General features: G+C 37.1%; 1 protein-coding gene across 1 annotated transcript in view; it reads left to right on the forward strand.

Annotated features, from left to right (window-relative positions):
- SPAG17 (sperm associated antigen 17) overlaps positions 1 to 14209 on the forward strand; it is a 219386-nt gene that overhangs the window by 115688 nt on the left and 89489 nt on the right. Inside the window, 4 exon segments of the mRNA XM_029230280.1 lie at positions 986 to 1077; positions 9439 to 9675; positions 11187 to 11298; positions 13439 to 13594. Of these exon segments, the coding sequence (XP_029086113.1) occupies positions 986 to 1077; positions 9439 to 9675; positions 11187 to 11298; positions 13439 to 13594 (597 nt within the window).

Below are 14209 nucleotides of genomic sequence, written 5' to 3' on the forward strand. Positions count from 1 at the left end.
AAAGAGGAAGGATACTTGATAAATAAGTGAAATGTTGAGGTAATTCATCTGGAAAGTAAAGATATTTCACTGGGTTCGTACAAAGGAAATGAGCTCTGTGTGAATAATACTCATTGTTTCTGATAACCAAGTTGAGAATGATTTCCTATAAAGAAGCAAAACTATATAATTTCCAAAGTTTTTGCAACCACTATAAACTACCAAAGCCAATTTGCTTGGCTTGATTCTAAAATAAAACTTGGAAAACCAAGTCAAAGATGAAGCATTCACCTTTCACCAAAATGGTTACATAATCCATCCATCAACTCAGCCTTCCTCCCGATGGGGTGCAGCAGGACAGCACTAGGTAATTGGAATACTCGATGGGACTATCTAAAAAGACAGGTAGGGCTGCCCTCTCACAATCGTGTCCAGGCCATACCTTACTGTTAGTAGCAAAAATTGTGGGTTGACTGCCTTTTCTTTATTCTGCTTCTGAGCAGAACCAAAAGCTTAATAATTATCTGGGTGTCTGTGGACCAAATTCAGAAAATGGTTTATTTGGAATTGGGATTGGAATACACCTGGTAGGTATTGCATTCAGTTTGAGGCCTCTCAAGTCAGGACAGATGTAAATCTTCACAACAGAATAACTATGATGGCAAGAGGAGGGCTTCAGTATAGAAAGAAAAGTTAAATTTGTTCTGTGTGGTCTTAAGGGGTTAAATTAGGATTAATTAGGTTAAAACTCTAGTGAGAGAGAGTCCAGTTCACTAAAAGCTTCAAAATCTCAACACTTTGAGAATGGAATGTACTGCCTCCACAGATGGTGAGTTGTTCATCCCTAAAAGAGCTCAGTTGCACTTCAGATGTCCACTCTAGAGATGGCAAAAAAAGAATTCAGAGATGAGTGAATGGGGATCCCCTACAACCCAGACGCTTGGTCCTTCTATGAAACCTTATTTTAGAGAGTTTTACTAAGAAGTTTAATTTTCTCTGATTATAGGTAACAAAGAAATGAGCAAAACAGAGATATCAGATCAAGAAAAAGAAAAAGAGAAGGAAAAGATTCCTTTTATTTTAGAAGGCTCTCTCAAGGTAATCCAAGGAAAGACAAATGACACTGACAAATCACAAGTTCAAAGTTATTTTGTGCTAGTTTGTGTGGTATAACAGGAAATGATCTTTTTGCTAAACTTGAAATGACAGTCTCTCCACCAAGCTGTCTCCTCCATCAGACGATAAGCCTTTAGGAAACTGTGCCAAAATCCAGGGCAGTGCTTTGTTCATAGTTGGTAAACTCTCTGCATCTGCTGCAGGAAGTTGTTTTTGTTTGCATTTTTATTGGAATTTTTAATTACAAAAGTAATACATGCTTTTATAAGAAATCACACTTAACCTGGCTGTCCTAAGACCCTAAAGTCAGAAATATTAATGATTTGGCATGTTCTATGCTTATACAAGCATGCATGCACAAATATAAGAGAGTATTCATGTTTGGTTTTGGTTTAGGTTTGGTATGTTTCTTTTTAACTCTGCTACATGCTTTTTTCTCTTGGCAACACATCATGAATATCACTTCTGGACAATATCTAGAGATCTAACTTATTTTCATAGCATTATATTAGTCTATGATTTGGATATACCTTAATTTATTAAACAATTTCCTTAGTAATAAATACCACTTTTTTCTATTTATACAGAAATATTTAACTTTTATGTAGTCAGATCAATCATCTTCGGCCAAAATTTAAAAGACACGATGCCAGATTTTGTCAAGGATGTGAAGTAAAGTAAATTCTCATACACTGCTGATTGAAGTATAAGTTGGTACTTCCACTTTGGAAAATTGGACATACATACTAAAGTTAAGCATATGATTTCTCTTTAACCAAATAGTTTCACTCCTGCGTATATACCTAATATACTTATGCATGCATGTGTCCACCAAGACACATGGACACAGTTTTCCTTGCAGCATTATTTTTAATTCTCCCAAACTGGAAACAATTCAAAGATTCATCAGTAGAATGCCTAGAATGGTTCATGTAATGAAATACTATGCAGCTCTGGAAATAAATGACATATAGCTACACACAGAAATATGGATGAATCTCACACACATGTTAAGCAAAAGAAGAGAAAGTTAAAAGACTATATACCTTATGTAAGATTTCGTTTACATAAGTTTTTAAATAGGCAAAGTTAAACTAATGTATTAAAAATTAGGATGATATTTGCCTTTGGGGCAGTACAAGTGGGTGGTAATTGAGGAGAAGCGTGAGGAGGGCTTCTGGGGAGCTGGAGGTCGTCTGTTTCTTGACCTGGTGGTAGTTTTACAGGAGCACTTACTTGGTGGTAGTTCATTCAGCTGTTCACTTAGGATTTGTGCTCTTTTTGTATGTACGTTACAGCTTGTCAAAAAAAGCGTTTTAAAAATCTGTCTTTTTTTTTTTTATGGTTTTAGGGCTTCTTTGTTTTTGGTTCCATCAGGTTGATTCCACCTTGAGTTTGTATGTTAATTTTCCTTCACTCTCTTAGAATATTTTCATAGGTATCCTTTTTATATTCAGAGATCTAATCTATCTGAAATACATGTTTTGTAGCATAATGTAAGGGTCTTTTTCTCTGCCCAGATGGACTGTCATTTTACTAGTACTATTTAACTAAATGTAATATTAATCCCCACCCCTTAAACAAATTGGAATATTGATATGTCACATATTAGGTACCCATTTTTTAATCCATTTTTATAGATCCCTATAAAATGATAAGAGAAATCCTGAACTCTTCTGAACATTATAGTGTCTACTGAGTGTTTGTGTCCTTCAAAATTCACATGTTGAAAACCTAATCCCAATGTGATGGTATTTTAAACCATTTTTGAATGCTGTATTCTGTTTCAGTTAATTATTCTTATACAAGTACCATACTATTTTAATTACAGTAGCTTTGTTGTAAGCTTATAGACTGTGTAGGCAGGAGCTGATTTTCCCACCTCCATCAGTATGCAATAACCCTCAAAAGAGCATTGGTTAAGACTGGTGAGCCTCCCTGGCTTCTTGGTATTAATGGTAAAGATAACTACATGGCAAATCTTTAAGTTTATTATTATTTGCTGCTTAATCTTAGTAAATTTTTAAAGTATCTGTTGGTATTGAAACTAATATCTATTGGGGTTTTTTTCCCTTTATTTAGGAGATATATTGAATTATGGAGATTGATTTAACAATATGAATAGCATTTGTATTTCTAAAAAAAAATTCTCTTCAGCATTTCCTAAAGTTTAGTCCTTATCCCACAAAACCACATATTCCATAATTGCCTAGGTATCTCTGGGGGGAGGAGAGACTTAAAATATACGTGTTTTCACTCCATTCTAACTGATCTTTGGGAATAGAACCTAGGAATTTTAATTTTTAGTTAAGCCCCTGGGTCCATCTTTATGTACATTATTGATGAAAAATTATAGCACCATTTTTTTCGTGGAATGTTATTATTTTAATAATATTTTAATATTTAATTATTTTAATAAATAACTTACTCTGTTCTGATAGTATTTTATCTAGAATTTTTGTGTCTATGATGAATGAAATGATAGGCTTTTGTGTTGTTCTTAACAAGCATTACTATTAAGGTTACGTTGGCTTCTTTTTTTTGGGGGGAGGTGCTGCACCTCACGGTATGTGGAACTTCCCTGAACAGGGATCGAACCCGCGCCTCCTGTAGTGGAAGCATGGGATCTTAACCACCAAACCACCAGGGAAGCACCATGTGTTAGCTCTTTTTTTTAATTTAAGTATAGTTGATGTACAGTATTATATAAGTTACAGGTGTTCAATATAGTGATTCACAATTTTATAAAGACAGCAATGGCTATTACAAAGGCAGCACCTAATCAAAAGATTGTGAAGCCTGTGAAGGTTTCTGCACCCCGAGTTGGTGGAAAGCACTAAGTTGGCAGATGAGATTTTCAAATAAAGATATGACTATAACTAAAAAAAAAATCACTACATTTATAGTTGTTACAAAATATTGGCTATATTCCCTGTGTTGTACAATAGATCCGTGTAGTTTATTTTATACCTAATACTTTGTACCTCTTAATCTCCTTCCCCTATATTGCCCCTCCCCCTCCCTCTCCCCACTGGTAACTACTAATCTGTTCTCTATATCTGTGAGTCTGTTTCTTTTTTTTTATATTCACTAGTTTTTTTGTATTTTTTAGATTCTACATGTAAGTGATATCATACAGTATTTGTCCTTCTCTGACTTATTTCACGTAGCATAATACCCTCCAAGTCTATCCATGTTGCTGCAAATGGCAAAATTTAATTCTTTTTACGGCTGAGTAGTATTCCATTGTGTATATATATATATATATATATATATATATATATATATATATCTCACATCTACTTTAGCTGTTCATCTGTTGATGGACACTTAAGTTGCTTCCATATCTTGGCTATTGTAAATAATGCTGCTATGCAATTGGGGTGCATGTTGGCTTTTAAAATGAATTAAGGAAGCACAGCAAGGTTACTGTATGCAAGATTAACATAGAAAAAGAAATCACTGGAGTTCCTATTCACCAGCAATAATTGATTAGAAAATGTAACATAAAACCAATATCATTCACAAGAGCAACAAAAACTATAAGGTGCCAAGAAAAATAAATTAATAAAAGATTTTTCTTTATGGAGAAAATTACAACATATTATTGAAGGACAATAAACACCTGAATAAGTGGGAAAATATACCATGGTCTGGATGAGAAGACTCAGTTTAGGATATGAAATATACTCATATACCTTTAAAAGTATATGCTCATACTTTCTTTTGTTTTGTTTGTTTATTTATTTATTTATTTATTTTTGGCTGCGTTGGGTCTTTGTTGCAGCCTGCAGGCTTCTCTAGTTGCGGCGAGCAGGGGCTACTCTTTGCGGTGTGCAGGCTTGTTGTTGCAGAGCAGGGCTCTAGGCATGCAGGCTTTAGCAGTTGCGGCACATGGGCTCAGTAGTTGTGGCTCACTGGCTCTAGAGCACAGGCTTAGTAGTTGTGGCGCACGGGCTTACTTGTTCCACTGCACGTGGGATCTTACCAGACCAGGAATCGAACCTGTGTCCCCGGCATTGGTAGGTGGATTCTTAACCACTGCGCCACCAGCAAAGTCCTGTGGGGCTTTTTTTTAAATTGGTACGTTTTTCATATCTGTGCCAGGCTGACCTCTTCTAGATCCTGAGTCAGGTCAGAGGGTTTAGGTTTTGTTAGTTACATCAGTTGATTTTGTTTTCTGCTGTGTTCGGTGCACACACTTGACAGCCATCCACTTCTGCTCAGAGGTAAAAGGGTATTGAGCTTTTCTGATATAATCCTGTTGAAGTCCATCAAGACCCATCTTCACTACAAGAGCAATTAAGGCTCCTTCCGTTGGTTTCCCCATTAGAGTGTTGTTTCTAATTACAGCATCATTGCACACACAGCCCGCCTCAACAATTTTGCTAACAGATGGGTTATAGAATCCATGAACAACATCACCATCAACAATCACTTCCCCAAATGGATTGTAGCCAACTCCAGTAACCTCAGCACACAGGCCATCTGAAGTAAATATGTGGGTAACAGTCATTTCATTCTTCATCAGGGTTCCAGTTTTATCTGAACAAATCATGTTACAGCAGCCCAGAGTTTCAACAATAGGTAGTTTTTTCACAATGGCCCTTTTCTTCACCATTCTCATAACACCAAGGGCTAGAGTCCCTGTGACCACAGTGGGAAATAGAAATATATTCCTATCAAAATTTCAGCAGTTTTTTAATGAACCTTGGAAAGCTTATTCTAAAATTAATAAAGAAGAACAAAGGGATAGGAGCTTTCTTTCAGATAGTATTTTACTGACAAATTCTATCTCTTTATTTTTATCTTTCTGTGGCTTGATAATTTAAGTGTGTCTCTTGTAAACAGGGATTATAAACTAGATTTAAAAAAAATTATACTGATGATTTTTCTTTTAGCAGAAGACTTGAATCCATTTATACCTATTCTAATAAACTATATATTAAGATACATAGTTTATTTTTGATTTTCAATCTGTTTTCTATTTTCCTACCTTTTCTGTGATCCTTTTTTCTTGTTTTCTTTTGTATGTTTTTTTTCTTTTTTACTTGCAATCAATTTGATGATAGGGAACACTAATTTTAACTCTAAGTAAAATGCTATCCTCCCTCACCAGAAGAATTCTATTTTTCATATTTGTAGACTGTATTCTGGGGAAAAATTGTACTCAGTGAGTTGTCAATAAAATATTTGCAGAAATTACTTTTCTTACTTGTTACATAAATACCTACACAATATCCTTGATATTGTCTTTTGACCCAAAAAGCCTAAATTATTTACTATCTGGCTCTTAATAGGAAAAGTTTATAATGTATACACTTTATTTCTATTCTTTATTTCTATTCTTCTAGTGGTTGCTCTAGATTTTCAACTTGTATATATAATTTAATGAAGTCTCAATAAAATATCTTTCTTCCAGAACAATACAAGGAATTATTAAAATGGCTTCCTCTCTCCCAACCTGTGTTTAAGTTTTATCTTGATTTTTTTTGTTCCCACAAATTAGCCATTATTATTGTCATTGCTTTATACAGTCAGTGCTATTGAGATTTAGCCCCATGCTTACCATTTGTTTTGTTGAGCATTTCTTCTCACATCTTCTATTTTGGGAGTATTTCCTTTAGAACTTCCTTTAGTGAGGGTTTGTTGCTATTGAACAGGTCTGAAAAATGGTTTTACTTTACCTTATTTATTAAACATAGTTTTAATTTATAAAATTCTTGGTTAACTTTTTTGTATCCTGTTAGTACTCTCAAGATTTTGTTCCACATTTTTCTACCTGATGCTGCAGTTGTTAACATTGGGTTGGCCAAAATTTTGTTCAGGTTTTTCCATAAGATGTTATGGAACAGACTTTTTGGCCAACCCAATAAATTGATTGTCGATCTAACTTGTCATTCTTTTATAGACAGTTCATCTTTTCTCTCTAGCTGCTTTGAAAACATGCGGTGGTGTGCTGGTAAATGTTTAGCATTAGCTCTCTAGGAAAAAAAAAATTCTGTATAGATAAATAGATAGTTTATTCTAAATTTTACTGATGTATGGTATGTATAGCACACAATTTACAAATAATAAAATAGGTAATATTCTTTATTGTAAATTCCATTTATCCAGTGGATTCTCACAGAATTGCTTTCATTGATTTTTACTAAGCTCTTACATCTTTAGCCAGCCTATAGTTGCAATTGACAAACAAGTGTAGTGCCACAATGAATGCTGATTGATATTTTCATTTACATGAGCAAGTAAGACAAAAGTGAGCAACAGAGGGATATGTCTCACTTATTCACCAATGATATTAGCAACTTCTTTGCTGAATCAGGTAATAGATTTTAAATACTCGAAGAATATTTCCTCAATTTTTTTTGTGCTAGTTACAGTGTAACAGCTCAAAACACAAAACACTGCTTTATTAACATCTTCTCCATCATTTTTTAAAGTCTATGTAGTCAACGAGTAGTCAGTAAATCCCTGATTTGTAGCATTTGCTGATATCTGTAGTGTAAATACTCCCATCATGGCTGACTTCAAGCTACTGATAAGATGTCACTGTATGTGGAGTTGGAAACAATATGTAGTAGCACACTGTTATAATTCTACCATACAGATACAATTTACATAGATAACCCCGAGAGCATAGATCAGGGGTCCCCAACCCCTGGGCCGCTGACCACTACTGGTCCTCGGCCTGTTAGGAACTGGGCCGCTGTGAGAGCTGTGGGCGGGCGAGGGAGGGAAGCTTCATTTGCTGCTCCCTTTCACTCCCCATCGCTCACATTACTGCCTGAACCGTCACTCGCATTACCTCCTGAACCACCCCCCACCCAGCCCTGTCCGTGGAAAACTTGTCTTCCACGAAACCGGTCCCTGGTGCCAAAAAGGTTGGGGACCGCTGGCATAAATCATAGTTAAATGTAACAAAGTAGTTAGGAAAGTGGTACGTTTTGAGTGTTTATTGCCTTTGTTTTTAATGGTATTTTATTGTACATTTGTATCATTTGATTTTAATAATGGATGTGGTTAAAACTGACTCGCCAAATTCCTGAAAGTTTAACAATAAACTCTTCCAAGTCAATATGACCCAGGTCCAGCACATCACTATCATTTCCTGGGTTTGATTCACTGGTTAGTGTCTTTCATCAGCTCTGGAAATGTCTCATCCATTATCTGTTCAAATACTGCCTTTTCAAAACTCCTATTCCATTTCCAATAGGGCTTTCAAACTCACTGATTTTTGATACTCTCTTGTTTTTACTGATACTTTTGATGCCTCCTTTTCTTTCTTTAAGCATATTAAAATACTTATTTTATATTCTCTGATAATTCCAATATCTGCAGTCTTTGCAAGTATAATTTCAGAGTTTGTTTCTTCTTCAGGTTTTTGATTTCGACTTAGTTCCTCAGATTTTGTGATTTTCCTTTGTGAACTCACATTTTGCCCACAGTCTTTTCAGAATACTTTTAAGGTGATGTACATTTTGGCCACAAATCTATGTGAGGACAGGCTTGTGGTTAAGCGTTCTCAGGGCCCATTTCCTCCTGCCCTCTCTGCTCCTACTTTAACTCAGGGCCAGGGAAGCTGACTAGCTTTCATGATTTTACTCTATGGGGCAAGATTTTTTTCTAGTTCACTCAGTGAAGGTGTCATTTTAAAAAAATACCCGTGCTATTCATAGGTCTCTGATCTCCTGGGTTCTGGCTCTAGTCCCTATAACTCCCAAAACCCAAGTTCTTGGCTTCCAGGGATGGGCAGATAACCCTGGGAAACTGCTGTTTTCAGTGCTTCCTTCCCTCATTGAATTAGTGCTTTCTCATATTTTTTACTTTGCTGCCAACATTGCTATGTATTACAATGCATTGCATTACATTGCTATGCATTACAATGATGATTTGATATTTTAGCCATCGTTTCTGAAATATTTTATGCCAGGAATGTTTCTTCGTACATCTTGTCTACCATACTGCTGATTAACCATGTTTAGAACCTAAATTGGGGATTGGATTCTTGTGGAAAAGTATAAGAGCCAGGGAGACCAGCTAAGAGGCTGATGCAATAGTTCAGGTTAAATATAAAAAGACCTGAAGTAAAGAAAATTTCAACAGAGGGTAAGAGAAAAAGCTGAAGTGAAGAGAGATCTCTGAAGAGGATTGGCAGGGTCTAGCATACAGAAGTTGGGTGAGAGAAAGGGAATCAAGGATGACACCACAATTTCTAGCTCAGTATTTTGATCCATCAGAGATACAGCTTATAAAAATCATGTTAAATATTCTCCAGAGTGAACCTGAATAGGATCAGATTTGTTTCAAAATCCTATTAATATTTTAAAAATGTGTTTACAGGCATGGAAAGAGCAAGATAGGTTAGCTGAAGAGGAACGCTTAAAGGAAGAAAAAAAAGCAGAAAAGAAGAGTAAGGAATCTGGTAAAAAGAAAGGCAAGGAAAAACTAGAGAAAGAAGATAGTAGGAATTTCAAGAGAGAAAATTTTTTAAAGGAGAAATTGGAAGAAGAGCAAATAAAGATCCCGGAAATAACAGAGGAGCCCCTCCAGGAACCAGAGCCTGAGATCGTTTACTCGGTAAAATCAATTTTCTAAAAAGCTCCTTTGGGTCATTCCTAATTGTTTGGGGAAGAACACAGCTTCTGTGGTAAGGTTTTCAGTCTTCACTGCCACCACAGAGGCCTTGGGGTTTCTTCTAGTATAGAAGATCTCAGATCTGCCGTCCATCCTGTGATACCTAGGACCTTCTTTGCAGCTGATCACCAAGACAGGAACACCCTTAGGCCAGTTTTTCTTGAGTGCCATGAAGCTAGGTTTCTAGGGGTGGTAAAGATGGAAATTTGACACAAAAGCATTCACTTAGGTGTATGTAAGTAAGCAACTGTGATAGGTCAGCACGTTATCAAACCAAACTTGGGTCCACTTGCCTGCACACAGTAACGCCAGTCTACTGACACCGGGTTGTGGTGAAGGAAAGTGCAACGTTTATCACAGGGCACCAAGCAAGGAGTCCTGGGCAGCTAGTGCTCAAAGCAACCAACTTCCCGATGGGTTTCAGGAAAGCATTTTTAAAGGCCAGGTGAGGGAGGGAAGTCGCAGGGAATGTGACCATCTCCTGAAGAATTCTCTGATTGGTTGATGGTGAGGTAACAGGGCAGTGTCACAGGGGTTAACATTATCAATCCTTAGGCACCAGTAGGTCTGGGGGCTATGGTGCTCATGGTCATCAAGTACAATAGTTCATTTCTTCCATTTGGTGCTGGTTTTAGTATCTTTAAGGCAACTCAGGGAATGTGCCTCAAATACTATTATCTAGGTACTTCAGAGGAGCTAAAGCAGAGGCTGTGGGGGAGGAATCTGTCCCAGGAAGGCCCCGTAGGGTCCTGCTCAGTTACAATAGTGGACAAAGAGGTTGGCTTTTTCTGTCTCAGATGATGGGACTTGCTGAGTACATTGGGTTATCTCTCTGTATGCACCCACGTTTCTTGCCTGTATGCTTTTGTGAAACCTTCCCTTTGCCAATCTCTCCCTCAAGCCATTTTATGAGAAAAACCTAATCAGGAAAAGATGGGGAAAAAAGTAACAGCCCTTGTCCTTTCTAGTTACTACTCTGAGCCAGTTGTTCTCAAGCTTTAGCCTGCATCAGTATCACTTGGAGCTCTATTAGCGACACTTAGTAAAAAAAAAAAAAAAAAAAAAAAAGTCTTTAACACTTGACCTTCTAAAATGTAAAGTACCAATACTCCTCAGTATATTAGCTCTCTTTAAACAGGAAATTAACAACCAATGAAAGAGAAATTGATAACTTTTCGCACTGCTTTGGCAATAGTCCAGTGATTTGAATTGCACTGGGTTATGAGGATGCTCCAGTGAACAGAGTTTAAAATCATGTACCTTCTTTAATTCTACCTGTCATTATAACACTACAGGAGGTGCCAAAGATAAGATGGACACTGGCCTCTGAGTCTACAAAGTGACAAATCATTTAGCAGAAATTAGGCTTATGGCAGCTTTAACTGGCTCACATGGATGACCTAATTTTTGTCAATTGCCATTCCACACTCAAAGAATGATGTTTTCTTTTCTAGTTTCGTGGATACAACATGGGAGAAATACCAGTCCAAATCTCAGGAACAAATTATTATCTGTATCCTTCCGATGGAGGGCAGATTGAAGTAGAAAAGACAACATTTGAAAAAGGTACATTTTGAAAGCAGCTGGTTAATGGTTTGGAAGATATTAACCCATTTCAGATAATCCTGGGGCCTTGTACTCCTGAGTATGATAGGTGAGAGTAATAATGTGCCCCCAGTGATTCATTTATGCACAACGTTCCCCACTTTCAGACCTCACACTCTTCTGTTGTAATAGCCTCTGCAAGGCACAGCCCAGCCGTGAGGTTACCTGGGCACACTAAGACAAACATTCCAGTTGTTAAAATATGAAAATATTTCCATAGGATTGGAAAATAGTATAACAGTAACTGCAGTAAGCAAATCGTTACTTAATAATGTTAATTACAACACATAGTGTTATCTCAGAAACTAAGCACATACTGCGAATTTAGAGCAAATTCCTGATTTGGTTTCTGGAGCACAGAGTTTGGGGGCCTGCTGCCAATATCCAGTTATTTTTGCTATAAAGAAATTGCCTCTGGATTCAGAAGTCATTAAGTGGGAGGGAGGTCTTGGAGATGAGCTGTGGAGGACCTAGTCTGGAAAAAGGAAATGCTTCATTCTCCCCAAGGGAAGAGCAGATCTGGGCTCTAGGGAACTTATTGGGGACATCTTGTAGAGCTTCTCTTTTCACTGTGCTTTAAAGATTTCTTAGGATGGGTTTGAGGACCTGGGTTTTATTTGACAGCTTACTGTCTAGTAGGGAGCTGTGGCCTCTGAGAGCTGGGAAGAGTCAGTGGGGAGGGAGTGTGAGCAGGATCCTGTTTAATGTCCACAAGATTATGCAACCCAACAAGGGACACCAGGGCTCCTCCCACCCACACTCTGCCTGCAACACCAGCCCGCCCCTTCTCACTCCCTACCCTTCCTCCAGCCCTCTCTTAATTTTCCTCCCTTCCTTCCTTCCTCCCTTTCTCCCTTCCTCCCTTCTTCCCTTCCTCCCTTCTTCCCTTCCTCCCTCCCTTCCTTCCTTCCTATCATCAAATGACCATCAATTTAATGAGGAAATCATTACAAGAGTGAGAATGCTATTCCCTATGTGGAATCATGGCTCAAGCATCATTAGATAGTAACTGCCACATCAAACAAAAGATCCTACCAATGATTTTTAAAATAAAAAGGCCTACAAATTATTCAAATTATTTAAAGAATGGTTTGTGGTACAACTTATATCAAATGCCAGACTGTTTTATTATATAAGGTTTGTTTATTTAAAACATGAAAGGGAGGACTTCCCTGGTGGTCCAGTGGTGAGGACTCCGGCTTCCACTGCAGGGGGTGGGGCTTCGATCCCTGGTCGGGGAACTGAGATCCTGCAGGCCACTTGGTGCAGCCAAAAAATAAAAGTAAAGACATTTAAAACATGAAAGGGATTTTTATTAATAGATAGGTGTGCATATTTATTTATATTACAATATTTTTTAGTGTTTAATATTTTGAATATCAACCCTGGGTGTAGGGTACAAATAGTAGTAATTAAAAATGGAACTCAGAATCACAGAACTGAGAAAAGCACTGGACTCAAGTTTTAAAATGCTATGTTCCATTTTCAGTAACCGTTCTTTACTCTTATGAATATTTGCATATGCATATAATATATATGTTTCAGATGGTTCATAGTAAGTATATTTTTATCTTAATTCTATCAACTTTGAGATATGATCATTCAATGAAAGTTGAAAAGGAAAGGCTGGGTTAAAAAAAAAGAAAAAAACTGGAAGAGGAGACAAAGAATGAGTCAGAACACTAGCAGAAAATGTTTTGTTTGGGAAATTCTTATATGTTCCTACTAACAATAATAACTACTGTAACTAACATTTATGCAATTCTTTATCAATTACAAAATCCTTTCACGTTAACCATCACGTGTGATTGATCATAAAGTTGAGTATAGGTATACCTTAGCCAATTTACTCTCCCTTCTGTAATTGGATTTTAGGTATGAGCAGAAAGTCTGCAAACATCTCCCTGATCCACCTGCTGTTCCTTCCTGGAATTCCACTATCACTTTATTCTTTTAGGTATCTTTTTATAAAAGTAGTGACATCCCTAGGTATTTCTAGTCCCTGACTTAAATGCTGTGCTGCATTATTTAGAGGTCTTATCACAGAGCTTAATTGGGGCATCACAATCAGCCCATTTTCTATCCCATGATTCTTCTCCAGGCCCAACTTTTATCAAAGTGAAAGTGAAAAAGGATAAGCACAATTTTTTAATTCATTTAAGAGACCCTAAGAAAATTGTGAAAAAGGAGAAAAAAGAGGATTATCCTTCAGAAGATGAGAAAGAAGAAAGAGAAGGAGAGCAACATTTTGAAAAAGGTAAGCAGCTGCATCTTCGTGGCAGTGGGTATCAGTACTTCCACCATAGGTCAAACCTATCCACTTAACAGAAACACATGCATCCCTGGCAGGTAGCATGTGTAATTTTTACAGATGATAACTGAAGTGTTTTGCCATCTTGTTTATATACACTTTCCCTAATGTAAAGGGGATATACATCATATACATAGCCCATCTATAGTGGGCTGCTTACTTGGTTTTGCCTCTTCTGGGAACCCAGCTCTTGATTCCAGCTGACATGCAGAGTCTGCCTCGCCTGGCTACCTTTTTGTAGCAACATTGAGTTTGCAATGTCCTTTCTGTTCTGAATTTTGTTTAATGCACTGTACCAAGTGCAATCTCTAGGACTCAGGTGCTTATTAATTGATTCCTACTGAAGGTTTGGCTTCTCTGCAATATTGACTGTGAATGATAGGGTTTCTATCTATGATCTATCACTTGGATCTCCATGTAGTATCAATTTTCTTAAACTGCAAGAACAAGAAAAAAATCCTAAATTTGGCCATGAGCATCTCGACCTGCTTGTAGATGAGAGTTCCAAGTGGATGTCCATTGATCATACACCATGAAACTTCTTGATAACACCATTTAACA

Source organism: Monodon monoceros, unplaced genomic scaffold (genome assembly GCF_005190385.1).
Source record: "Monodon monoceros isolate NGI ecotype Baffin Bay Population unplaced genomic scaffold, NGI_Narwhal_1 Super_Scaffold_18, whole genome shotgun sequence".
NCBI classification, from domain to species: domain Eukaryota; kingdom Metazoa; phylum Chordata; class Mammalia; order Artiodactyla; family Monodontidae; genus Monodon; species Monodon monoceros.